Genomic DNA, 23,731 nt, shown 5'->3' with positions numbered 1-23,731 from the left:
CCCTTTGAAAAGCTTTCTCGCAACGCATCGTACCGTAACGCTAATGTAAAATGCTGAACTTGAAGTTTTCCTAAATTAGTCGAATTCTCTATGCACTGGTAACTGCCAGCCGGTTTCATGATGTCGCAAAGCAGTTGTACCTTTGCCAACAGCAAATAGGTAAATAACTAAGCTTACACCGTATTTAACCGCAAAAGGAACTTGCCCATACTCATAACCACATATCCGTCCCCGGAATCGTGCATGTCAATGTGCTATCGAACGGGCATTTATTTATTTATTCATCTATTTACCATCACGTAATGATGTGTATTAGTAGAGCCTTATAATTACATTGCATATGCACCGAGTTGGTGCACAAACCGTACGCCAGTATTGTGTGGCACGTGTGGTCCTGTGCAGGTTTCGCCGCTCAAGCACGCCATGTTCGAGGGGCGCGATGTGCAGCACCTTAGGAAGCTGCATCTGTACCAATCTTTTCAACTGTACCTACGCTGCGCGCAGCTGCTAAGCAATGTACCATGCTGTCTGGCCCGAGACCTACCTTCTAGGGCGTACTTTAAGCAGGCCCGATGTCTGCTCACCGCCGGCACGTTCATCTGGGTGCTACTGTGCTGCTACCAAGCGACCGTAAAGCTGCTCGAACTGCCGATTCCGTTCTTTACCGCCGTACTGTACGTGAACGAGATGGTGCTGAACCTATGCATCACCGTGCAGACCATGCTCAGGGGCTACAGTGAGACGATACGGTACAGCCAATGTCTAGAGCGGATCGTTACCGTTGCCGCGACAGTGTCGTCGTCCGAGTGGACTGAACTGCTGCTCTACCTTCGCATCAGGCTGTACTGGTTCGGGATATTTTTTACTCTTACCTCCGGTGTGGGGCTCGCGGTGGCTCACTTGTTCTATGGGGGCATTTGGTCTACACTGTTCACCATGGGCGCCTATGTGCTGCCGAACATGCTGGCGAGCATGTCGCTAGCACAGTACTATGCTGGTACGGTACTAATTTACAAGCTGCAGCATACAGTTAACCAACAGCTGCGCACTGCCATTGGCAAGCATCGCGCAGTACGGTTGCAGGCGATCAAGCACCTTTACCTACAGCTAGACCACTGCGTACAGCTGATGACGCGCTCGTACGAAGTGGCGATCGTGACGAACGTGTTCCTCGCCATCAATGTCACCAGTTTGCTGCTGCTGGAGATCTACCAGTACTTGCAGGCCAACGAACTTCAAACGAACTCCATCTACATCGTGAGCAACGTTATGTGGCTAGCTTTGTACATCTGTCTACTTCTTATGGTGCTTTACCCGTGCGATATGATTAAACGTGAGGTAAATGTTTTTGAATTGATGATATTTCGTTTCGTTTTTGTCAGCATCATACTTGGACCATTGCTTTGTCTCTTGCAGCAAATGCGCTTTGGCACTATTTTATTCGAATTGTCTCACAGCGGCAAAGCAGCGACGGTTGGTGAGGATCAGGTATTAGGACAGAAAGGAGTTACCCCGGAGAGGGGAAGATTGTAGCTAAACTGTAAACTATTTCGCATCTCCACAGCAGATGGAACTCCTGCGATTGCTGACGCTGGGCAGAAAGCGGAGCGTCCCGACAGCCTGCGGTTTGCTGAAGCTCGAGCTGTCTTCACTATCCTCGGTAAGCGGCCGGGGGGTGTGTTTCTACACGATCATCCTCGTTCTCACCTTCCGTTTGCAGATCTTTGTCGCGCTCCTCTCGTTCATGATCATACTGATACAGTTCGATTCGGCCAAGCTGAACAAACGCGACGAGCGCGTTACGGCGATCGATCAACTTTACACCCCCACCAACTCATAAAGCTGCTGGGGGGGATCCTGTTGCGGTGTGCTGCTCCAGCATATCGAGCATTATTTGGCGCCTGTCCGTTACGCACCGTATGTAAGCGTCGAGTGATTCGGTCCCGTTCAGACACGTGTGCAGATTGGCGGCTGCGTACAGCTCGTTCCGGAACTCCATATCCATGTGGAGTCCGTCGCCATCCTCGGGTGCTTGGGCGGCTTCGTACTCGGATAGCTTCTGGTGGAACTGTTTGAAGCTTGCCGCTTCCGTCAGCATCAACGCTTTGGTCGCTTCGTTCACGTTCTGACACTCTGGGGGCAGCTGGCTCAGTATTGCTGGATCGTCCAGGTCTAAATCACACTCCACAAAATCGGCTCGAGATAGCTGAAAAACAAAAAGAGACTCAAAAGTTAAAGACATTTCCCAGCAAAAAGGTATACCAACAGTGAATGCTTACGGTAAACGAAACAAACCCAACGACCAACCAGCAGAGAAGCTTCATTGTAACGTGCAACCACTCACGCTCGGTGCAAAAAGACAATTAATCTGGCTATTTCATGGCGCGATTGCCGTTAGGGGATCACTTGAAACACTGCTCAGATAAGATAAAATGTCTCTGTTTGCCTTGAGTGTGCTTTAAACACCCCGCACCCCTACGCTGATGACTAAAAACTGCTCCGGATTTGGTTGTTTTTAGTATGCGTGCTTTGTGAAAAAGGCACACACACACACGCACATACATAATCGTGTATTTCTATCCTATTTTATGCATTTTACAATTTTAAACCGAGTGTAAAATATATAATTAAAAAAAAAAAACCGCTTGTACTCGATAAAGGGTGGAGAAGAGCTATCACCATCGACCGGGAAAGAGGGCGAGTATTGAGAGGGCAGGGAGAGTATCCCTTTTCACAGATAATAATTTATAAGCCAATTTGGCGCAATTAGAACATTTGTTTCGGTTTGAAAGAGATTCGAAACTAGAAAAATAGGCAAAGGATAGGCCACCACCGGTCGCCATCACAGCCTACTCAGTGCGAAAAACGGGCGTTTTTGTGCTTCAATCAGTCCGTAACACTTTCCTGCCGCACGGGCTCCTCAGCCACAACGGGTGCCTCCGCCGATTCCTCCCCGCTCGCCTCGATCGGAATCGCTCGTTCGCGGCGCAAAAATTCCGGCTCCTGCGACGGGCACTCGAAATGCACGCAGTGAAACATTTCGTTCGCGGTGTTGTGCGTACCGACGATGCGGATGTAGACGACCACCTTCGGCTGGAAGGCAAAGTGCTGCCAGGACTTGAGGTGCTCCGACTGCTTGTCCACCACCACCTCCCAGTCGGTCATGTTGGCGGACACCTCGATGTAGAAGCTGTACGACCGGTTGTCACAGTCCCACAGCAGCAGGCGCAGCGAATCGATCCAGTACGGCTGGCCGAGCTGTATCAGTATCACGCCCGTGCCGATCTGGTGGCAGGTGTAGCCCGAATCCCAGTCGTAGTTCTTCACGTCCCCGTTCAGCAGCACGTTGCGCGTCCGGCTGACGCCTTCCATCACGTTCGCGCTCCGCTCGACGGTGGCCACGTTGTACGCGGGCTGCAGTATGCCGTCCACGACCGGCGTCGTCGACTCGGTGAACATGGCCTCGAGCGCCACCACGTGGAACACCTTGTTGACCGTGTTGTGCGTACCGACGAGCCGTATGTAGCGGACGGCTTGCGCCGGGAAGTAGAGGTACTGCCAGGAGCGGCAGTAGTACTTCGTGTGGTCCACGATCCGCTCCCAGTTGCGCTGGTTGACCGACACCTCGACGTAGTAGCTGTACGAGCGCGTGTCCCGGTCCCACAGCAGCACCTTGATGTGGTTGATGATGAACAGCTTGCCCAGCTCCACGATGATGCCGCTGCTGTCGCCCGTTTCGCTGATCGAGTGGCGCGTGTAGCCCTTCTCCATGTCGTACGACACGGTGTCACCGTCCAGCAGGGCGGACCGCAGCTCGCCGTGGATTGTGCGCGAGTTAAACTTCGGTGTGGCAACGTTCTCCTCGGGCCCTGTAGGAAAGTGGAAAAGCGTTAGTGGAAACACGAACAATTGCCCTCCAGGCTGAGGGGGGCTCCACTTACAGAGTGCTCCACGGTAGGGCAGCTGCTTGGAGGAAATCTTCTCCCCGATCGCATCTAGCAGCCGGTCGGGGTCGAGTATGCCCGACGGCCGTACCACCGTCAGCAGCTCCTCGAGCGACATCAGCTCGAACCGCACCTTGCCCACGACGACGTCCACGTTCGGCACGGTGTCCGCGTTGCACCGGCACCAGTCGAAGACGGCTTGGAAAATTTCGACCTCGCGCGCAAAGAACGAGTCCCGCAGCAGCAGGCTGCACAGCGAATCGAGCGACAGATGGCGGAACGATTCGTGCTGCAGTATGTCCGCCGCGTTCCGGTCCATGAACGAGTGACAGACGGCGGTGAGCCCGTCGAGCGCGAACAGCCGGGCCGCGTCCAGGATTGCGCACACGTTGCCCAGCGACAGCACCTGCCGGAGGTAGTCCGAGATGGCCATCTCCAGATCGGCAAACCCGTACTGGTTCGCCAGCCCGAGCGTGTCCAGCAGGTGCTCCTCCTTCATCTGCATCAGCGACATGCTGCCGGAGTAGATGTACTTGAGCAGGCAGCGGAACGCCTTCAGCGGGATGTTGAGCGTGATTTCGTCTTGCTTCGTCTCCTGCAGCCCCCCGTACAGCAGGGCGCGAAAGTATTCGCTTCGCGCCGCCAGTATGACGCGATGGGCCGGGATGCGCTGGCCCTCCACGATGAACGTGACGTCCGAGTAGTCGGCCGACATGCACAGCTGGGCCATCTGCTCCGAGAACCGGGCGGTCAGCTCGATCTCGTGGTTGCGGGCGAGGGCGCTGCTCGTGTGCTGGCTGCCAGCCATGCCGCTGCTTTGGCTGCTCATGGTTCAACTTGTTTTTCCGGCACCGGGAAACGAAACGCCCATCCACACTCACACACACACACGGGCGCGACGAGGCCGTAGAAGTGATGGGCGAAAATGCTATGTATGAGTTTTTCGAGCTAGGCTTAAATGCGACGGAGAAAAAAGATTATGGTCGTTGCAGCGGCCAATACACCCGAAGGCAAGGAACAACACGGACGGCTTGCTCTAATGCGCGGCTCGCAGCGGTGACGACACGGAACGAACCAAACAGCAGCGAATCAAAACAAACCTACTGCGACGCTGCCAAACCCTTCATGCGAAGTGCCGGATGGCAACCCGCTGCGCAAGGTGAGCTGTTTGGCGGCCATCCCTCAAAAACCCTCGCTCGAAACGTCAAAAACCGTCACAACTACTTACAAAAAGCATCCCCAGCGAGGGAAAATCGCACCAATTTGGAGCGTTGGCGAGCTCACGAAAACCGGTCTGCGGGGCTCAGCTTAGCTTGTCAGAAAAGTTGCGTTGTTTTGTTTGTAAAAAGTGAAAATGTTGAATGTAAAAATGAAAATCAAAGACAATTATTGGTTGTTTTGTTTCAAATGTTTCCCTTCTCACGTTTTCTCTCATAAAATGAACAGTTTTGAACCGAAAAACTAGAAAAATAAATCCTGTAAAAATCCCAACCGGATTGTTTTGGTTCCGCACACCGCAAACGGAACGAATCGCATCCACCGCACGCCTGGATGCGGAGCAAATCATTCCGTTCCGTGCGATGGTAGCGCAGGCCCATCACCACACCCGTCACCGCGACACTTCAAAAAAAGGTCGAGAACCACGTACCGGGGGTATCACGGGTGTCCCCGTAAATCCGTACTGCTCTCCTGCGAAAGCAAAAGAAAAAGATCCGGCTGCAATCCGCCCGTTTGTGCGACGTTTTCCGTGCAGTGGAAGTGATTTTCTTTCGCGTTCACTTGCGTCCCGTGTGACGAAACGAAACGAATCGTTCGGTAAACACAATACAGACACACAGACACACACACAGCAGAGAGAGAGAGAGAGAGAGAGCCCCCCGTGTTGTGTAAAAGACCGTGTCGATACGTGCGTGCGTGTGTGATTACTGTTGACGTTGATTTGTTCCTTCGGTCGTTCCCCCTCCCCCTTCTCCCCCCTTCGTCATCGATTGCACCAGAAGTGTCCGCAAAAGGAGCGAAGTAAAGGAAAAAGTGAAGTGACCAACAATCACCGAAAAAGGTGCGTGCGTGTGTAGGTGCCGAAATAAGGAGAAAAAAAAACACACCCACAAACGACGGAACATGACTCATCAAGGCTGCCTTCGCTGATTGCGAGAGCGCTCGTTGTTGTTGTTGCTGCTGTTGGCCCCGTTCCGTTCCGGTGCGACGGTGTTTGGGCAGATAGGCCGCTATCGCAAGAAGTGTTCCCGTTACACCACCCCTGCCCCTTATCTAAACTGTCGGTTCGCCGTCCTTATCATACCGCAAATCCAAACCTCAACAGCAGCAGCAGCCTCTAGGGAAGTGCGGTGTGGGAAGAAGGGAGGACGGAGACGCACGGATACCCGATTGCAGTGAGAGAAGGCCGTTTGGTTTTTACCTTGGTGCGTTCCAACATTCAAAACATACATACATAGCCACACGCACACACAAACACATACACACACACATACAGAGGCGCGCGCGCACCGAAGTGGGAAGTCTGCGGCATTTGCGGTGGCTGGAAAAATTTACACATCACACGTAACACAGCCGACGAGCACCGCAGCCGGACGGACGGTGGGATCGTTCCGGTGGCAGCAGCTGCAACAGCAAATACCTCCATCGAAAACCACACCGCTACCGACACACACATACACACAGACACATTGACGGTGATATTTGGCCGTGTGCTGTGGCTGGTCATCATAAAGTCGTACGGCAGCGCCAGACGGCAGCCAGACGTTGGCGCCCGCGCGGAATCGACGGGTGCGACGGTTGCAAATCGGGGGACGGTCCCCGATATCTAAATAAATCTCGTGTTTGTGTGGTGTGGCTGTGTGGTTGTGCTGTGCACACAACCCCCTCCCTCCCAGCAAGAGGACGGTTCGGTCGCATCGGGCAGACACAGGACAGGCGGCACACGGTACTGCATTTTTTCGGTGGCCGTGAGAGTGTGAGCGTGCAAGCGAGCGCGATTGAGTGAGTGAGCAAGCGAGGTGAGCGAGTGTGTTTGTCTGCTCACGTACACAACACAGCCGGAGGGAAGGGGAAGGCACGTTCCAAAGGCCCTCTTCTGCCGTCGCACGTCCGTACGCCTGCGGCCCGCGGAACCGTTCCGTTCCGTTCGGTGACATTTCACATTCATACCGCTCGTTGCCTGTTGCACACGCGCCCTTCCCTCCGCCCTTTGGTGGAATGGCAACCGGAGGCAGTGGTGGAGTGGGCGGAGGCGCCAGCAGCAGTGCGCTCGGTGCGATGGCAGCGGCCGTGCAGTCGGTCGCGGCCGCCGCCAGCCCGTCCGCGTCCGCGTCGTCGGCGAATCTGGCCCCGCCGCCGCAGCCCATCACACCGTGGCCGAACAGCCGGGACGATTACGAGCTGAACGATGTGATCGGGGTCGGCGCGACCGCCGTCGTGCACAACGCGTACTGCCTGCCGCGCAAGGAAAAGTGCGCCATCAAGCGCATCAACCTGGAGAAGTGGAACACGTCGATGGACGAGCTGCTGAAGGAGATACAGGCGATGAGCAGCTGCAACCACGAGAACGTCGTCACGTACCACACCAGCTTCGTGGTGAAGGAGGAGCTGTGGCTGATACTGCGGCTGCTCGAGGGGGGCAGCCTGCTCGACATCATCAAGCACCGGATGCGGACGGTCAACTGCCGGCACGGCGTGTTCGACGAGCCGACGATCGCGACCGTGCTGAAGGAGGTGCTGAAGGGGCTGGAGTACTTCCACAGCAATGGGCAGATCCACCGGGACATCAAGGCGGGCAACATACTGCTCGGCGACGACGGCACGGTACAGATAGCGGACTTCGGCGTGAGCGCGTGGCTCGCGACCGGGGGCGACCTGTCCCGGCAGAAGGTGCGCCACACGTTCGTCGGCACGCCGTGCTGGATGGCGCCGGAGGTGATGGAGCAGGACCACGGGTACGACTTCAAGGCGGACATCTGGTCGTTCGGCATTACCGCGATCGAGATGGCGACCGGGACGGCGCCGTACCACAAGTACCCGCCGATGAAGGTGCTGATGCTGACGCTGCAGAACGATCCGCCGACGATCGATACCGGGGCGGACGAGAAGGACCAGTACAAGGCGTACGGCAAGACGTTCCGCAAGCTGATCGGCGAATGCTTGCAGAAGGAACCGACCAAGCGTCCGACCGCGAGCGAGCTGCTGAAGCATCCGTTCTTCAAGAAGGCGAAGGACCGGAAGTACCTGACGCAGACGCTGCTCGCGACCGGCCCGTCGATGGAGACGCGCGTGCACAAGGCGGCGAAGCGGCAGGCGGGCGCGTCCGGCCGGCTGCACCGCTCGATGACGGGCGAGTGGGTGTGGTCGAGCGAGGAGGAGGACAACGGGAAGAACGATTCGGACGACTCGGAGACGGACGAGCGGCCGATGAACCGGCTCGAGCGGATGGACTCGTCCTCGTCCGAGACGGAGGACACGTCCGAGCGGTCCGGCGTCACCGTGACCGGGTCGACCACCCAGCCGACCGATCCGAAAACGCTCGAAGCGACGGCGGCCGCGGTCGGCGCCATGTCGCTCGGCGCGATGGTACCGGTCAACCTGGTGCTGCGGATGCGCAACGCGAACCGCGAGCTGAACGACATCCAGTTCGAGTTCGTCGTCGGCAAGGACTCGGCGGAGGACATTGCGGCCGAGCTGGTCGGGGCCGGGCTGCTGGACGAGCTGGACGTCGCGATCATGTCCGCCAACCTGCAGAAGCTGATCGACCACCGGGGCACGCTGCGGACGGTCACGTTTCAGCTGCGGTCGGGCTGTGCGCCCGGCGAGCAGCTCGACGAGAAGTCGCTCGTCGGCTTCGCGCAGATTTCGATCAAGTGAGCGGTGTGTCTGTGTGTTGTGTGGGGAAGATCAGCACCACAGCTGGAGCATGTGCACCAGGGCGCTTCTGTCGCTTCCTTTATTTTCGTTTTTGTTTGTGTTGTGTTGCTCGGCGCTTCGAATCAACCGTCATCCCGGCACCACACTGTTCTACACTTTCTTACCGAACTGTACCCGAATTCAATTCGCAAAACGCATAGATTTCGTCCCGCTTTTCCCACCGGGGAAGCAACGCAGGGAAACTCTGTTCAAAAACTTAATGCGCGCGCGCGCGTCCGCCCGCGCGTGCTTGTGTTATTTCTTTTGGCATGTCCAATAAGAAATTCAGCTTTTAGACTGTGAGTGCGAGACGGCCGACCGGAAGGGAGAGATAGAGAGAGAGAGAGAGGAAGCAATCGAGGGTAAACAAAACGACCACTAGTAGGTTAGTAGGCGGTAGTAATAATAGTAGTAAACGGCAGCAGCTGCTACAGCAGAAGCATTAGTTTTTAGCATCGACACGGGGGAGTGCGCCAACACAAGAGGAGATAGTAGTAACACGCAAAAGCCCCGGCCAAAAGCAAAAAACACAAAGTGAGAGCGCCGTGATAGACGATAGCAAATGTATCTACAAGTTTGGCGCTTCATTAACGCATCCGACACGTTCTTGTTTTTCCCCACTTTTGTTTCCGTGCACGAACGTACGAATAGGGCTTGGGTGGGCCATTGGCACCGACAACGATGGCCAGCAGTGCGGTCGATCGAGGGACACTTTGGGTGGCTCGCGCCAACCGTTTTCCCCATAGACTTGTTGGCAAGCAAGAACGAAACGAAAAACCGAAAACCGAAAAGGCTTACTAGAGGCGCAGAAAAAAAAGTGCACTAAAAATGAAACATGTCTCTAAATATACATCTCCAGCCGTCATCCACGTCCCCACCACGGCATTAGATGAGAAGGGAAAGTATCATACGCGATTAACATCAGAAGGCACCTTGTCCTTGATGCTAGGGCAGGCACGATATAAACAGAGAGAGAGAGAGATATAGAGAGAGGAACACCGCGCCCTCCCGTATGCCTTGCTGTAGTAGTAAGGTGAACGAATAGTATATACACCTGTGTAGCGCCTGTGTGTGTACATATATTTAAAAAAAAGAAAGGTTGAATGTATTTACTTTGTTAATCGTTTGCTTATTACATGGTCAACATATTTAGCCACCAGACAAACAAACGCGAAAAAGAAAGATAACGAAAATGGGAGTGTAAAAGGAGCCGTTTGCCAGAGGAAAGGAAGGAAGGGTGTGGGAGTTAGTGTGGGAAAACAAAAATATGGTTGCATACTAGCGTTTTAGTGGTTGTTTGGTTTTTTTAACGTGTGGATACAATGTTTCTTCACTTCACAGCAGCACTTACAAACAAAACTCCGGTGGACTTTGGATGAGTTGTATGGTAAAAGTGTTGCTTTCCGATTGAATATAAATAAACCCAGAAATACAGACGCCCATAGGAACTCCTAGTAGAAGTACTATTTCAAAGAAAATTAAAAAACAACGGCCACAACATTACCCATCCAAATTACCGCGCGGGGGAAGTGAAAGTATATAAAACAAAAATAAAGTGCGCCGATCGCAGCATAACCGATGCATGCAATAAAAAAAAGCTAGGTATATTAGTAAACTGCGTGTGCACACCGGCCACACTGTATTTCATTTTTAGTGGAATTGAGCTTTAAAAAAGCCGTAATGTTATAATATCCGCCAGATCAGCACAGAAGCAAAAGGAAGTACCAAAAAAAAAAACAAACCAAAATCCAGGCCAGTGTATGTGTGTAACCTACCCCTGCGTAACAGTTTTGGGATGCTTTTGGGTTGGTTTGTTTTTCTTCTTGTCTTGCGTGAAACACGTGTTTAGTTTTGACTGATAAAAGCAAAAAAAAAAGAAAGTATGGTTTTGAGCAGTAGCGTTTATGAAGTTGCAAGTTACTTGAAATGAAAGCAGCAGATCAGCGGATAGGCAATGGACGATAGGAGAGAACCCCGTATCAAAGTTAATCAAAATAAAGTATATCGCTGCACAAAAGTGTACCGGTCGGTGTCTGGGTGATCGTGTTATGCCGAAAGAAGGGGAAGGTGTCGTGTCTTGAAACCGTCGATTTAAGCGTTGATCGTTGATCGCAAAGTGATCCTTTGCTGGAAATACACCGATTCGTCCCATCCCGAATTCATCGTCCAGTGGTGACGTGTTACATGTGACAAGCTTCCTGCTAGAATTAAAATTTAAAACGTTTTATTTGCCTCAACAGCATGGTATAACGTCAATGTTTGTGCTACTATTTGCTCGCCCCATCCTCCCGGTCAGCAGCTGTTTTCGTACGGCCGTACTGGAAAATGCAAAGTGGATATGCTAATGCGACCGAAGGCTGATAAAAAAAAAACGCGAAATACATCGTGCGTCAACGTTAGATCGCACGATGAAAAAGAATATTCCATCCCGCGCAGGTCACAGCACCGTGTGTAACCGTGGTCGCGCGTGGTGTATATAGCACCTTCGGCGCACATCCGACGTCCGATGTGGCATATACGCGTGGTTTTTTTTTTCTTTTCTTCTATTCAGATTAATAGACATTTTTATCTCTTCCTTTTCTTCCGTAAACCTTCACATGATTGGGTAGAATATTGTGAGCATCGTACGCAAACAATGTTATTTGATTCTTGCTTGATGGTCGGGCTGAATTCAACGATCGTTAAGAGGGCTTACGATTGAGGAGGTTTTCGTGGAGCTTGTTGTTGTTGTTGAGTTTACGACATTTGCCCTCCTACCATGTGACAAAGTCGTTGGGGGTAACCCGTATCAGTTTTTGCCATCAAGGTCAGAGCCTGATAAAAAGCAACACAGATTTACTAGCGGACTCCCACAAGGCGGAACGTAGTTCGACACTTTCCCTGACTCGCCGAATAACTTCTCGCGGTGACTTCAATCGATAGCAAAATCGATCATTTACGCTTAGTTTGATATTATGATGTCCTAATATCAAGTATCATCGATCTTCCAATTCAGTAATAGCGATTATAGCTTAGCCCTAGGTTTGCCTGTTATCTGGTGTATAATTAACCTTTATGAAACGGGGTAAGTATCGTTCTAGTGTAAATCTAGATGTAAATTTAATATTGCGTAGAGTCCTAACAGCTGAAAAATGCCTTTCAGAAACGTCTCTAAATAGCATTTATCTTTTATAAATTTGAGACTTGCAGGTTTGGATGGTTTACACATGGCTTTTTTAATTTTTTTTTCATATTTTATTGCGGTTCATTCTTGCAAAGTATTGGCATCGTCCTCTTGCAAATCAATACAAATTTGAAAAAAATCTAAAAATTGCTCAACGGCAACGGCAACGGCAACGGTATAGTAGAACAAATAAACAACAAAAATAAATGGGAGAAGCATCCAATAATTTTTGGGAAGTAACCTAACAAACCATGGGTACACAAACCAGAAGTAACCAACAAACCAGTCTTGTGACAACCAAGAAGGAAAAATACCTATTGCAACAGTCTACAAAGCAGCGATCTTCTCTGGGACAAGTCTACAAGAATATGATTCTTACACGATTTGAGTTCCAAAATTATAGAATCCTATGTAATAGGCCGTTTTAAATTATATATTACAACATTTACAACATACAGTAGTATTTATGTTTATCATCTGCAGAATCATCCTCATCAATATTGTATGAAGACAAATTGTTGTGTGGTTTGTCACGCCAATGGGAACCTAGGAACAGATTGGAACTCTTTGGAACTCGTCTCAGTTATCCGTGGGGCACAATGGCATACGCACCAGCAGCCATCCAATCGTTTCTTCAACTCAATCACAAACGCTCGCTGTTCACGCTGCTAACAGTCGGTCAGGTGTTTGGGCTGGTGGCATGGGACTTAGAACCTTTGGAACCGGACCGCCCAACAACCAAGTTGCATTGGTTCCGGAAACTGATTCGTGTCGCCAATCAAGGTTACTGTCTTATGATCATCGTTGCAATCGGTACGGCAACAGTTCTTCATCATTCCTCCAACACTGCGAACGCGTTTTTCGCCATCCGAACGCTGTACCTGACAGAGAATGTGATCGTGAACGTGATCGTTTTGCTCGCGATGCTCGAATGTCAGCAGAGTCGCCCATTTTACGCCTCTATTTTTAAGGAGCTTTTTAAGCTCGGCAAGAATTTGCACGACTGTGATGCGTCGATCAACTTTTCCCATGTAGAAGCGATTACCGATCGGCTGCTCGTCTGTGCCGTGCTGTACTTTTCCACCTCTTCGCTGGTGGACTGGTTGGCCGATTACGACCCTTCCTGCACCTTCCTGTGCCACAGCGTGCTGTACATTCTGCCGAACGTGATCAACGTGCTGGCGCTCTACCAGTACGCCGCGCTGCAGCTGATCTTTGCCGCGTGCTATCGATCGGTTAATAGCGTGCTAGCCAGATACCACGATCATCAAGCCCGCCCGAAAGTGCGCGATTGTGCTGAACTGGTTGAGACACTGCGAAGGATACACCTGAAGCTGGGTGATCTAACCAGTCGGGTAGTGGGACGGTTTGGGCCACTCATCGTCTGCACCGTGCTGTCCTCGTTCGTCGTACTTAACCTGGAGCTGTTTAACGTGTACAAGGCTACTGGCAGGGGCAGCAAACGGGTTTGGAGTGCGAGTGAAGGGTTTCGGCTGGTGCACACGCTGCTCTGGATAGGGCTGCACGGTGCCAAGATATTGCTCATTCTCTACCCAGGCCACCGGGCACGGGTGGAGTGTGCACGGACCGGACCGACACTGTACGAGATCGCGAGTCGGTACGAAGCAGCCGGAAGGAGCAACAGTGCGGTAAGGCATTTGGCATTCGCTTATAGGATGAACCTGGTACCATGACCGTGACACTTCTGCCCATTGCAGCTGATGAAGTTCGCTGGCCAACTGCTGCTGCTACACGGCAAACGGCACCACTGTAAGGCATGCGGGCTGCTAACGCTTGACTTAACACTCATTAGCAAGGTAGGTGTGGAATTTCTTGAAGAGCTAGTAGTACATGATACTGCTAAACAGGTACAAGCATGATTGTACGGCATCATCTCCCCTAACACAGATAGTAGCCGGACTTACCACGTATTTGATGATTCTGATCCAGTTTGATTCAGCCTTTACCCAAGGTTCGCGCTGAGTGCGAGATGCAATCAAAAGCCAAATAAAGCACCATCAATTACCGCCACTGTTGCCACTCTTCCGCACAACGTGTGTGACACCTTTGCCAAGCCTTTAATCAAACCACCCTGCTGGGAGACATGGTAAAAGTTTAACGCCAAACCACTTAGGAATTGCACGAGGAGGATGTTTTACCGATGGGTCCACGCGAGTCACGCGATGTACCGTGCCGGCTGGCATTAGGCGGCAGTGGCGGGCAAACCGGGAAGCATTCGAGCAGTTGCACCGGAACCAGTCTTTGCGCAAGCAGTCGCAGCATGGTGCTTGAGCTACTCTCCAACCGGCATCTGTTTCGGAACGAATTCCTGCACTCCGCGCACCGGTTGCTGCGTGTCTGCCAAGTGTTTGGCACGGTGCCGTGGGAGGTTACGCTATTCGCCCACGTCACCCAACCACTGTCCAGCTGGCGGGAGCGACTGTTCCGCACACTGAACGCACTCTACTCCCTTGCCCTGGGGCTGGCCGTACTGTCGGCCACCGTTCTGCAGCATGCCGAGTTCGACCACCATATGCCGTTCGTGACGCACATGCTCTACATCAGCGAGTACAGCATGGAGAACGGGGTGGTGATGATGGTGCTGATCGGGTGTCACTACCAGCGCGACTGCTATCGGCACTATGGCGAACAGCTGCTGGCGGTTGCTGTTGATCTCTCCCTTTGCGGTGGGACGGTCGACTTCTCTCGTATCGAAACCATCTTCAACCGGGTGCTGGCATGCATCGCGCTCTTCTTCGCCGGTGTGCTGACGGTGGACCTGCTCTACAACGAGCTGGTCGTGTGGAGGTTTGCGCGCAGCTCCGCCGTCTACACGCTCTCGAACGTAATCAACGTGCTGGCGCTGTTACAGTACGCGTACGTCCTGTACGTGCTGTACTTCTGCTACTACGACACGAACAGACTGCTCGCGTCGTATAACCGGCACCTGCTCGTGCGGAGTACTGATGATACGCGGTATGAGAGGCGAAGGGGAGCGCACGAGATCGTACTACCGGCCGGCGCACTGTACGATTACGCCCACCTGATCGATCTGCTGCGCCGTACGCATCTGCGGCTTGCGCAGCTGTTGGAGCAGGCGAACGGATGCTTCGGTGTGCTGATCGTGTTCACCACGACGGCCTCCTTTGTGGTGCTGAGCTTGCAGTTTTTCGAGATCTATCGGGCGACCACGGTACGACCGTGGACCGTCACCGACACGTATCTGCTCGTGTACACCGTGCTGTGGATCGTGCTGCACGCGGCCAAGGTGCTGATGATCCTGTACCCGGCCCATCTGGTACAGCGCGAGCGTGACCGCACCGGGCCGATCCTGTGCCATTTCAATCCGGCCGCCCTGGACAGTGCGCTAAACAGTGCGGTAAGTGTGTGGGATGTAGGGGACGCGAAATAGTAGAGGAGAATGTATGGTTTATTTATAACTGATTGTGTCTTTTGGGTTTGGTTTGGACAGTTGGCAAAGTTTTCCAGCCAGCTGCTGCACGTCCAAGGACCTCAGACGGCCTGCGGTGTTATCAACCTGGAGATGACGCTCATCAGCACGGTAGGTGAATGCGCTACAGCAAGCAAAGGTCGTTTATCGCTTGATCTTAGTTACCAGTAGGTTAATTTGCTGAGAGATTAATGAGCACAGTTTGCGTCTTCTCTCAGCAAAACTAACGCTTAGGTAGCTGCTCTGATGATCGATCGATCCCAAACGATCGTTAAATGTTTGAAATGGTTCATTGATGGACCGATTTTAGATTCATTTTAGCTGAACATTGTTGCATGGAGAAATTATATTCATCAATTATCATTCATTATACGTTTTTGTGTTATTTTGAGCCATTTTTTAAAATGAAAAAAGGTTTAAGTTTTAAATTCAACTGAAACGATCAATTTAACGTTCCCAACACTACCAGTTACTCGTGCAGCAAATAGAGCTAGTTGAACGATCCTTTCTAAAGTATATGCGTAAGCAAATTTTTAAGAGAAAGTGATGCATTTTTGTAAGACCGTCCTTATGACAAAAAAAAAATCAAATTATATTATACATATAACTCAAGTTCAATTTTACTCACGAACTTCATGCCAAACGATCGCTCATCATCGATCGTTGGTCAGAACAGGTACCAAAGCCCTGCAGTTGGTGCACAAGCCAAAGCAGAGGGGCTGCTGGGGAACGCGAGGGTTTTGCAGAAAGATGGTAACAATCGATACCTTTCTCCCTCTCATTTGCAGATGGTTGGCGCTCTGACGACATACCTCGTTATACTGATACAGTTCGACACGGCCATAACCCAAGGTCAGACGGCCGACAGCAACGGCCCATCATCATCACCATCACTCCCCAACGATACGAATACATCTGGCAACGGCACCACTATCTAGCTATCTTCTCCTGTTCCTTCAAAGCTCTCCACTTTCCAACCACAATCACCGACGCCTACATGCGCAGGGTAGACGATTAGCGTGCCCCCGGTCCCTGTTGATTAATTCCATGCAATATGCAAGCGTGTGTGCAGGCGGCACCTCAATAAGCGTGTCATCTGTTTGGAAAAAGGCTTACCGTCGGCGCTGCCTGTGCGTATGTTGGGCAGCGTGGCGGATATGCACACTCACTTCATAATTCAAAGTTGTATTTCAGTCATCGAGTTTTATGGATGGGGGATGGGAGAGTACAAACACTTCAAAACCGTTTACAAAACCCGATAGTCACCAAAACGGAACTCCCTTAGCTATCTATCTATCTATCTTATCGGAGGACTATTTGTGAGGGAGAGAAGCGTCGTTTATGGAGCTCGCGGGAGTCGCTAATCCCTGCCCTGGGGTCGTATATAGCCACTAATAGAAATTTACTTCATACCATAGGGTAAAAAAACACAAGCTTTTACAACTCGTGATTGTTTGCGATAAAACACGCCACACGATACCAATTCACCTAGCCTAGCTGTTCCTCTACGATACACGGTTTGTAGCCTATTATTTGTCTTACCGCTTCTATCTTATCTGCTAAATGCGTTTTTGTATAAAAATTGAGTTTTAAAAACAACAAATAAACCGTAATGCGTGTCTGTGGAGCTGCGTCGACTCAGTCAACTTGGGTAATAACGGATTTCGATCAGATAAAAGGTCGCGGTACGTTTGCCGAGCATGATGGCCAATTTCGCGACAGCCGCCACTTCCTTCATAAAATGCGCAAACGCGATTGATCCGCAGAAAAGTGCGCCATTAAGTAGCGAGTAGGAGTCATAAAATAGCACCAATCAGGCGGGTCTTCTTGATATCACCCGGATCTTGTAGCTCAATCTACAATCGGCTGTTCTTATCGTCGTTTGCCAGTATCGTGTCGGTGTGGTATGCCAGCTCGGGATCGCTTGAGTCCTGCGAGAGATGTGTCGCACCGGACAGCCCTCCATCCAGGCTTTTCGTGTTCTGCAGCTCGGCCTTGCTGTAGTGGTAGACGATCGCAGCCCCGAAGCTATCGCCAAGCACGTTCACCAGAGTTCGGAATCGATCGCTAGAAATCGTTACAGTAACGTTAGGGTGATCTTACATGAAAGGAAATTGCTCAAGAACACTTACAGCAGCCAGTCGACGGCAATGATGAGAGAAACGTCTTCTGCTGGAAGTCCAACCGTGTCCAGCACCATCACGAGCGTTACCAAACCCGCCTGGGGTATACCGGCCGCACCAATACTGGCAGCCGTAGCCGTTATACTAATCGCTAGCACGTTACCGAATGAAAGCGAAAGTCCTGGTGGGAAGTAGCCGTTAAGTTAGGGCTCTTTCTGTGAAGACTTTATCACCCTCGCACTTACCTCGCAGTTGAGCGATGAAGATGGCAGCCACCGCTTCGTACAGCGCCGTACCATCCATGTTGATCGTAGCACCGATCGGTAGCACAAACCGTGACACCCGCGGATCGATGTTGTTCTTCTCCTCCAGGCACTGCATCGTGACGGGCAGCGTGGCCGAGCTGGACGATGTACCGAACGCGGTCGCAAGCGCCTGTCCCATGTTGGCGATAAACTTGAGCGGATTGTTGCGCGTGAACAGGAAGAACAGCAGCGACAGTACGACGAACCCGTGGAACAGGATACCGCCGGCGACGACTGCGAAGTACAGGCCCAGCTTGCCGAACACGTCGCCCAGATCTTCGATCTCCAGTATCTTGGCGGCGATCAGAAACGTCACACCGACCGGTGACAGCCTGCAAGCGTGAATTGGTGCAAAGGTGAAAGTGTGAGATACAGCCTCCAAAAAGCCACAGAATGTCAAGGTTGAGGACATTTTACACCCTTACCATATCACCCATCCGGTGACCTTCATCACGATGTGGGACAGCTGCTGGAAAAATTGGAGCACCAGCGCGTTCTCACGCTTCGTTGCGCCGAGCGCCACCCCGAACACGATCGACGCGACGACCAGCCCGAGTATGTTCATGCCGTCCGCGTACGCGCCCGTTATCGTCCACCGGTAGATGTCGGTCTCGTCCGGTTTGGAGGCCGGCGGCTTCAGCACGGTTTGGTACTGCTGCGTGCACGCCTGCACCAGGTTGGGCGGGAACATGTTGCGCACCAGATCGAGCAGCGTGTCGACGGTGGTGACGTTACGTTGCGGGGCATCGCTTGCGTCGGCCTCACCGCCGTCCCGGTCCGAGCCGGGCTTGATCGTAACAACCAGCACGATGCCCAGGATGACGGCCAGTACGGTCGTGGCGAGATAGTACAGTACCGCCCGGCCACCGATCTTCTTCGAGAGGGATAGATCGAGCGAACCGACGGCTGCGATCAGGGAGGACACAATCAGCGGTAGAATGAGCGCTTTCAGCGTGCGCAGGAACAGATCGCCAACGTAGTTGATGTAGGTAACGTCCCGCTGCGACCAACTGTCACCCTCGGCAGGTACGGCACGGAGCCCCAGCCCCAGCGCAATGCCTACGATCACGCCGAGGATCGTAAGCGTCGTTAGCAGGTTGCGGCGCACGAAGCCCCACACGGACGTCCACTTGAGCTGCATGCTGGCGTGGTAACGAGTACTGCTGCAATGTGGAATTGGGAAAGGGTGGCATTTATTAATATAAACCTTTTGCAACTCACCGAGCAGCTAATGATAGGTCCCCACTGCCTGGTGAGATTTTATTGGGAGCAAGGTTAGTTTGTTCGCCGCGGCGTGGATACGGCGTGGGACTATTACCCTTTAATGGCTCATTTAGATAAACCTGGGAAACAGTGTGCTCGTGTGTCGTATCTCTTGGGACAGATAAGCATTCCGACGTAGAACGGGAGCACTGACTTCTTTGCATTCTTGACCAGCCCAGTTTGTCCTTCGGCTGGAGCAGCGAAACGAAATGTGTTATTCGCTCCAGCGTTCAATCCTGCCCAAGAAATGCATCAATCCTCTGTGCTCCAAAAATCTTTTGGATTTCCACCCCTCATTGGCTATGCCCTCCGAAGCACTTGCCGAAACAGGTTTGAAATCTCCTTCCCTTCCGTCACCACGGTTTGGCCGGTGGGAGTGATGTCTTGCGCCACTACTCAATAACATTCCTGAACCAAAAAACGACCTGCACGTAGAAGGGGTTCCCAGCACAGAGCACCACGCGAGCCCACCATCATCTAATGACGGCTTGCCGAAGGGGCTCGATCTAGGGTAAAAGTGGCCCTCATCGGGTTCTTTTCGTTCGTCTCTCCATCTTGTGCGTGTGCGTGTGTGTGATGGTTTGTTTTGGGAGGCTATGCATTGCTTCTCACATCGCAAACGGAACGTAAGCAGGGTTGAGGTCGAGGTTTGGTCTGTTTTCTTTACATCGCTTCCTTCTTTTTATTTGCCTTTTTTTTCGGTGGAACCCCCCATGAATGATCTCTCTGGCAGTAATGCCATTGCGTTTCGCATCTCGTGTCCAGAGGGCAAAGAGAACGAAAGCTTTCAGTCATGTTGGATTAGGTTTCGTTTCGGGTTGCCTCATGAGCTGTTGGCTTTTTTGTTGTTGCAGTTGAAGATTGATCCAAAGTGTGTAGCAAAATTGGTGGGAGCTGGCATGTTGGGGTTTTACCCAAGCCTCCCTTTGGTTTTATTACCCCCTAAAAAAGCATCCGTTCGATCATCATACCATCTTACCTGGCAAACCTGCCATTATGTTACAATCTTGAGCTTCTCAGGCAACGTTCTGAAGCGTAACGAAGAAACAAACGCCGCAACACAAGCACCCCGCACACAAGTGTTGTGTGGTCAAGGTTGTGAAATTCCACAAGAATGAAATAGAAACTGATGCCGCCTGTATTATTGCGCATGGGACATGGGGCAGGTAAACATTTTCCCTTTTTAATGCCTTATTTTGACTTCATTCTACGCAGGTCTTGGAGGATCAAAGCAGTGAGATCATCATTTTTTGAAGACTTAGACGCAAATTAGATAATATCATGATGTGATGTAATATCTTTAAATGAAGATCTCCAGTTAGGAACCAGGATCACAGTTATTGAAGAGAACTCTTTTGATAGTCATGACTCATGATAGTTAGACTAATTCTAAGAACTCCTTGTTGTGCAATATTCAGAATGGGCTAGTAGCGTGATGAGATCAGAATTACTATTCCACTTCCCTGTTGTTGTTGAACATTCATCAAAGCTCCACTCTGGCATTTAAATCCGTGAGTCACCAATTGTTATGCATCACTGAGATATCATACCAATAGATGTTCTAGAGGAACTCATCAAAAATAGTTTTGAACGGACCTGTGTCTAACTGACTAATACTTCAGGACCTGGGTCAAATCTTCCTTCTAACAGTCCAAAGCACGTTGAATGATATCTTCGCCCAAACCAAAAAAAAGGCACGGTCATGGTCGGCCATTGGGTCGCAAAAGGCACGGCGGGGATGTACAATTTATAGTACACTTTCATCGCCAATTACACACACATTCACACCTGTCTACGGTCTATTTGAACATCCCTCTAGCGGAAATGGGAGATACGGTCGTACAGAATCTTTATGACACCTTGTACTGTTGTTATCTTGACCGTACGCAAGCGGAACAAAAATGCTCCAGTATCAGAAGAGATGCAGGTGGAGGGGAGAAGTAGGGGAAGGCGTTTGGCTTTGATCCGTCCGGTTTGATTACGGTTGGCAGATCGATCATCTTAATCAACAATCGAGGCATCGCGTTCCTGGGGTTCGCTTTTATTAGTGACGCTAATTTACCATCGTGCGTGTCATTGCCATTTAACTGTCCGATAACGCGTAACGGTCATGTGTAAAATTGCGCTGCTTGTGTAGTACACAACACAACGTTTACAGAGCGCTGACTCAATGAATCTGACTGTAAACGCGTCACCATCGGTGACGCCGAAATGGCAATTGAAGTTTCAGTGCGGAACTGGAATCTGGAATTTGCGAACACACACATACACACACACATTTATACACGTTACTACTACGTTACTTATTGATCCAGTGGGAGAACAACCGATTGCAACGTGCGGTCGTGACTGATTATTTATTCCGATATTTATGCCCCCCGCGTGTCGTGGAATTAGTGGGGGTCCCATTCTAAGGTGTTCTAACTGTTTCCCCATAGACATAGCAGTTCCCAGCATCCAGCCCTTCAAGGTGATCTTATACAAGTTGATCACTGCGATTGGTCAGTGGGTTAAGTGGGTGGGCCCCGGTATTGTTTCGAGGCCGCTTTGGCACCAGGCATTTGTCGCATTCAAAGAAAATTGAGCAGTGGGAGGTAGTTGGGGCTACTAGCAGTGAGCGATCGAGTGATCGATGCGATCAGATAGCGTGCAGCGCCGTTTAACAACATCATCAGTGATGAAGCGCGCATCGAGTGCAATTAGAGTAGGCGGGGCGGCGCGTACTGAGGCTCTGCCTCATCATGACTAGCGTGATCTTCATCCCTTTCAACTACACTGCTAAACCAAACAAAACAAAAATCTACTCCCAGACAAGTTCGTTGGGAGCGCGACGCCCGTCGATTGTTTCCGATTGTCGAAACAACTTTCCATTTTCCGGTACACACGCGCCGAGCTTCGATTGCCGATTGGATGCAGTTTTTTGGGGCGCAACCCGGACAGTATAGTGAGAGGGCCGCACTGAACCGTACACCGTTTTTTTTCTGCGTTTTGTTTTGGTCTCTTTTGAGAACGTCCTACACACGGCCACGCAACGCTGCCGATCAGCCGATCACAACACTGCACTCTGATTTCCCGGGTCACCGTACGCGCACGAGGGCGTGAAGAGCAGCGTCCATCGAGATTTCCGTTAGGCCACGCTTGTCCACGTTCTCGATTTTGCCGCCATTTCCGCCTTGGAGGCACGCACAGTAGCAAGTAACAAAACGCTTTTTACTCACTTTGTTTCAACCTTTTCGGCTCTTCTCTGGGAGTCTGTCCGGATAAATGCCCTTTTTCGCGTGGTTTCGTTCGTTGTGGCGCACGCAGTCTATCGAACGATCCGTCCAGCACGGTGGCTCATTCTAAACTGACGAAACGTACACGATCGAGCTGGCGAGCTCTGGGCACCAAGCTTCAGGGCGGTAAAAGGAGTAGGACAAGAGGGGGTTCCCGCCCTGAGCGAGGCAAGATAAAGGGGAACAACTGGGGCAGGGAGGGAGATATTTGCCTGGTGGATTGTACTACCCCTTGCAGGCAGGCTGGCATCATCGTCCAACCCCTTGCAGGTCTCAGATCCCGTTCTCCCCCCCCAGCCCTTAGGGGGGTGCTTTTTGGGATGGGAAGAGGGGATTTTTCTTTCCTGCCGTACGTAAACTTCTTCACCGTTTTGTGGCATGAACCGTACGACGTTGAGAGGAAGCGTAAGTGGGCGAAAGAAAGAGAGAGAGAGCGCGTATATTGCGAGCGGGTTTGTTGCTATAGCAACGACCACGTGGAGCGGCACGGTGCATTTCATTCAAAATTTGTGCCTGCACGAGACGGAAGTCTGGGGTGGAATTTTGGATTTCAATCCGGTTTGCGGGTTGTTTTCGAAATTGTAGCCGGAAGCGGGGTGGGGGGGGGGGTTCGGCTTTTTAAATCCAGAACCACTTTGGGCTGTGAGTGGTGGGTATGCAAATGTGGCGAGGGGGCTACACGTGTGTGTGGAAGCGCGAATTAGTCATTTCATTTAATGAGCTAAAGCAGGCAGGGTTGATGGTGCTGTTGTGGTGCGTTGGGTTGTTGTGACTGTGGGTTTATTAATATCGATCGTAGGAAGGAAATCTGCCACGAAAGCTTGCAGTAAGTGAAACTGGTATCGTGTTTGTTGTAATATTTATAATATTTTGTTTTATATCATGTTTTGATAAAATTTATTTTTTGTGTTTTTTTAATACTATTTATAACTTATTTTTTCTTCTACAGTTCGTACCATTAGAACACAACGAACTTGTTTGTCTTTATATAAGAACATTCTTTACTTTGATTTAGTTATTTTGATGAAAAGTCAACACAACATATGAAGTTAATGCAATTGTTTAAAAAATCTTTATATTTTGAAATCGTTTATTCTTCAAAGCGATTAATTAATTATTGAACACATATTCTTAAATTTAAGGGCCTTTTAATTTAGCCTTTTTGCTAAAGTGAATACCGTTAGAACATAACGAGCAATTTTGTTCGAAATTCTTGTTTCATTATTTAATTAGTTATTTCATGAAAAAATCATGAATTTTACTAAATTTTCAACAAATTTATTTTATGTTTTT

The 23,731-nt window shown here is 50.9% G+C and overlaps 7 protein-coding genes across 7 annotated transcripts; 4 read left to right on the top strand and 3 right to left on the bottom strand.

Annotated features, from left to right (window-relative positions):
* The first annotated feature begins 936 nt into the window (after positions 1-936).
* LOC120894723 (putative gustatory receptor 59f) lies at positions 937-1,533 on the top strand. The gene is made up of 2 exons (XM_040297488.1): positions 937-1,338; positions 1,417-1,533. Exons 1-2 carry the CDS (start codon positions 937-939, stop codon positions 1,531-1,533), a joined length of 519 nt encoding a protein of 172 aa, XP_040153422.1.
* Positions 1,403-2,465, bottom strand: LOC120894894. Its single transcript, XM_040297756.1, has 2 exons — positions 2,280-2,465; positions 1,403-2,206 (listed from the first exon to the last, which is right to left on the bottom strand). The coding sequence occupies exons 1-2, from the start codon at positions 2,322-2,324 to the stop codon at positions 1,835-1,837; spliced, it is 417 nt and encodes a 138-aa protein (XP_040153690.1). The 5' UTR covers positions 2,325-2,465; the 3' UTR covers positions 1,403-1,834.
* Positions 2,466-2,509: 44 nt separating this feature from the next.
* On the bottom strand, positions 2,510-5,081 carry LOC120894893 (BTB/POZ domain-containing protein 9). Its single transcript, XM_040297755.1, has 2 exons — positions 3,942-5,081; positions 2,510-3,869 (listed from the first exon to the last, which is right to left on the bottom strand). The coding sequence occupies exons 1-2, from the start codon at positions 4,771-4,773 to the stop codon at positions 2,887-2,889; spliced, it is 1,815 nt and encodes a 604-aa protein (XP_040153689.1). The 5' UTR covers positions 4,774-5,081; the 3' UTR covers positions 2,510-2,886.
* Positions 5,082-5,548: 467 nt separating this feature from the next.
* On the top strand, positions 5,549-8,927 carry LOC120894910 (serine/threonine-protein kinase OSR1). The gene has a single exon (XM_040297789.1). The coding sequence runs from the start codon at positions 7,161-7,163 to the stop codon at positions 8,817-8,819; it is 1,659 nt and encodes a 552-aa protein (XP_040153723.1). The 5' UTR covers positions 5,549-7,160; the 3' UTR covers positions 8,820-8,927.
* Positions 8,928-12,097: 3,170 nt separating this feature from the next.
* Positions 12,098-14,004, top strand: LOC120894930. The gene is made up of 3 exons (XM_040297830.1): positions 12,098-13,670; positions 13,740-13,838; positions 13,930-14,004. Exons 1-3 carry the CDS (start codon positions 12,621-12,623, stop codon positions 14,002-14,004), a joined length of 1,224 nt encoding a protein of 407 aa, XP_040153764.1. The 5' UTR covers positions 12,098-12,620.
* LOC120894920 (putative gustatory receptor 28b) lies at positions 13,917-17,113 on the top strand. The gene is made up of 3 exons (XM_040297817.1): positions 13,917-15,400; positions 15,494-15,583; positions 16,261-17,113. Exons 1-3 carry the CDS (start codon positions 14,183-14,185, stop codon positions 16,408-16,410), a joined length of 1,458 nt encoding a protein of 485 aa, XP_040153751.1. The 5' UTR covers positions 13,917-14,182; the 3' UTR covers positions 16,411-17,113.
* On the bottom strand, positions 16,642-22,522 carry LOC120894914 (excitatory amino acid transporter 3-like). The gene is made up of 5 exons (XM_040297804.1): positions 22,382-22,522; positions 18,326-19,063; positions 17,841-18,232; positions 17,605-17,776; positions 16,642-17,539 (listed from the first exon to the last, which is right to left on the bottom strand). The coding sequence occupies exons 2-5, from the start codon at positions 19,039-19,041 to the stop codon at positions 17,329-17,331; spliced, it is 1,491 nt and encodes a 496-aa protein (XP_040153738.1). The 5' UTR covers positions 19,042-19,063; positions 22,382-22,522; the 3' UTR covers positions 16,642-17,328.
* Positions 22,523-23,731: the final 1,209 nt, after the last annotated feature.

This window comes from Anopheles arabiensis, chromosome 2, assembly GCF_016920715.1.
Source record: "Anopheles arabiensis isolate DONGOLA chromosome 2, AaraD3, whole genome shotgun sequence".
NCBI lineage: Eukaryota > Metazoa > Arthropoda > Insecta > Diptera > Culicidae > Anopheles > Anopheles arabiensis.
This window is presented reverse-complemented; position numbering and strand designations above follow the sequence as displayed.

What these genes read in the sequence shown, in the direction of transcription:
- LOC120894723 (XM_040297488.1), top strand. Translation starts at nt 937, where the DNA reads ATGGGCGCCTATGTGCTGCCGAACATGCTGGCGAGCATGTCGCTAGCA. An exon ending in GCGATATGATTAAACGTGAG is followed by an intron (nt 1,339 to 1,416) that starts GTAAATGTTTTT and finishes TGTCTCTTGCAG; the next exon opens with CAAATGCGCTTTGGCACTAT.
- LOC120894894 (XM_040297756.1), bottom strand. Translation starts at nt 2,324, where the DNA reads ATGAAGCTTCTCTGCTGGTTGGTCGTTGGGTTTGTTTCGTTTACC. An exon ending in TTGGGTTTGTTTCGTTTACC is followed by an intron (nt 2,207 to 2,279) that starts GTAAGCATTCAC and finishes TTTGTTTTTCAG; the next exon opens with CTATCTCGAGCCGATTTTGT.
- LOC120894893 (XM_040297755.1), bottom strand. Translation starts at nt 4,773, where the DNA reads ATGAGCAGCCAAAGCAGCGGCATGGCTGGCAGCCAGCACACGAGCAGC. An exon ending in GCCCTACCGTGGAGCACTCT is followed by an intron (nt 3,870 to 3,941) that starts GTAAGTGGAGCC and finishes ACTTTCCTACAG; the next exon opens with GGCCCGAGGAGAACGTTGCC.
- LOC120894910 (XM_040297789.1), top strand. Translation starts at nt 7,161, where the DNA reads ATGGCAACCGGAGGCAGTGGTGGAGTGGGCGGAGGCGCCAGCAGCAGT.
- LOC120894930 (XM_040297830.1), top strand. Translation starts at nt 12,621, where the DNA reads ATGGCATACGCACCAGCAGCCATCCAATCGTTTCTTCAACTCAATCAC. An exon ending in CCGGAAGGAGCAACAGTGCG is followed by an intron (nt 13,671 to 13,739) that starts GTAAGGCATTTG and finishes TGCCCATTGCAG; the next exon opens with CTGATGAAGTTCGCTGGCCA. An exon ending in ACTTAACACTCATTAGCAAG is followed by an intron (nt 13,839 to 13,929) that starts GTAGGTGTGGAA and finishes CCCCTAACACAG; the next exon opens with ATAGTAGCCGGACTTACCAC.
- LOC120894920 (XM_040297817.1), top strand. Translation starts at nt 14,183, where the DNA reads ATGGGTCCACGCGAGTCACGCGATGTACCGTGCCGGCTGGCATTAGGC. An exon ending in ACAGTGCGCTAAACAGTGCG is followed by an intron (nt 15,401 to 15,493) that starts GTAAGTGTGTGG and finishes TGGTTTGGACAG; the next exon opens with TTGGCAAAGTTTTCCAGCCA. An exon ending in AGATGACGCTCATCAGCACG is followed by an intron (nt 15,584 to 16,260) that starts GTAGGTGAATGC and finishes TCTCATTTGCAG; the next exon opens with ATGGTTGGCGCTCTGACGAC.
- LOC120894914 (XM_040297804.1), bottom strand. Translation starts at nt 19,041, where the DNA reads ATGCAGCTCAAGTGGACGTCCGTGTGGGGCTTCGTGCGCCGCAACCTG. An exon ending in CTTCATCGCTCAACTGCGAG is followed by an intron (nt 17,777 to 17,840) that starts GTAAGTGCGAGG and finishes ACTTCCCACCAG; the next exon opens with GACTTTCGCTTTCATTCGGT. An exon ending in ATTGCCGTCGACTGGCTGCT is followed by an intron (nt 17,540 to 17,604) that starts GTAAGTGTTCTT and finishes AACGATTTCTAG; the next exon opens with CGATCGATTCCGAACTCTGG.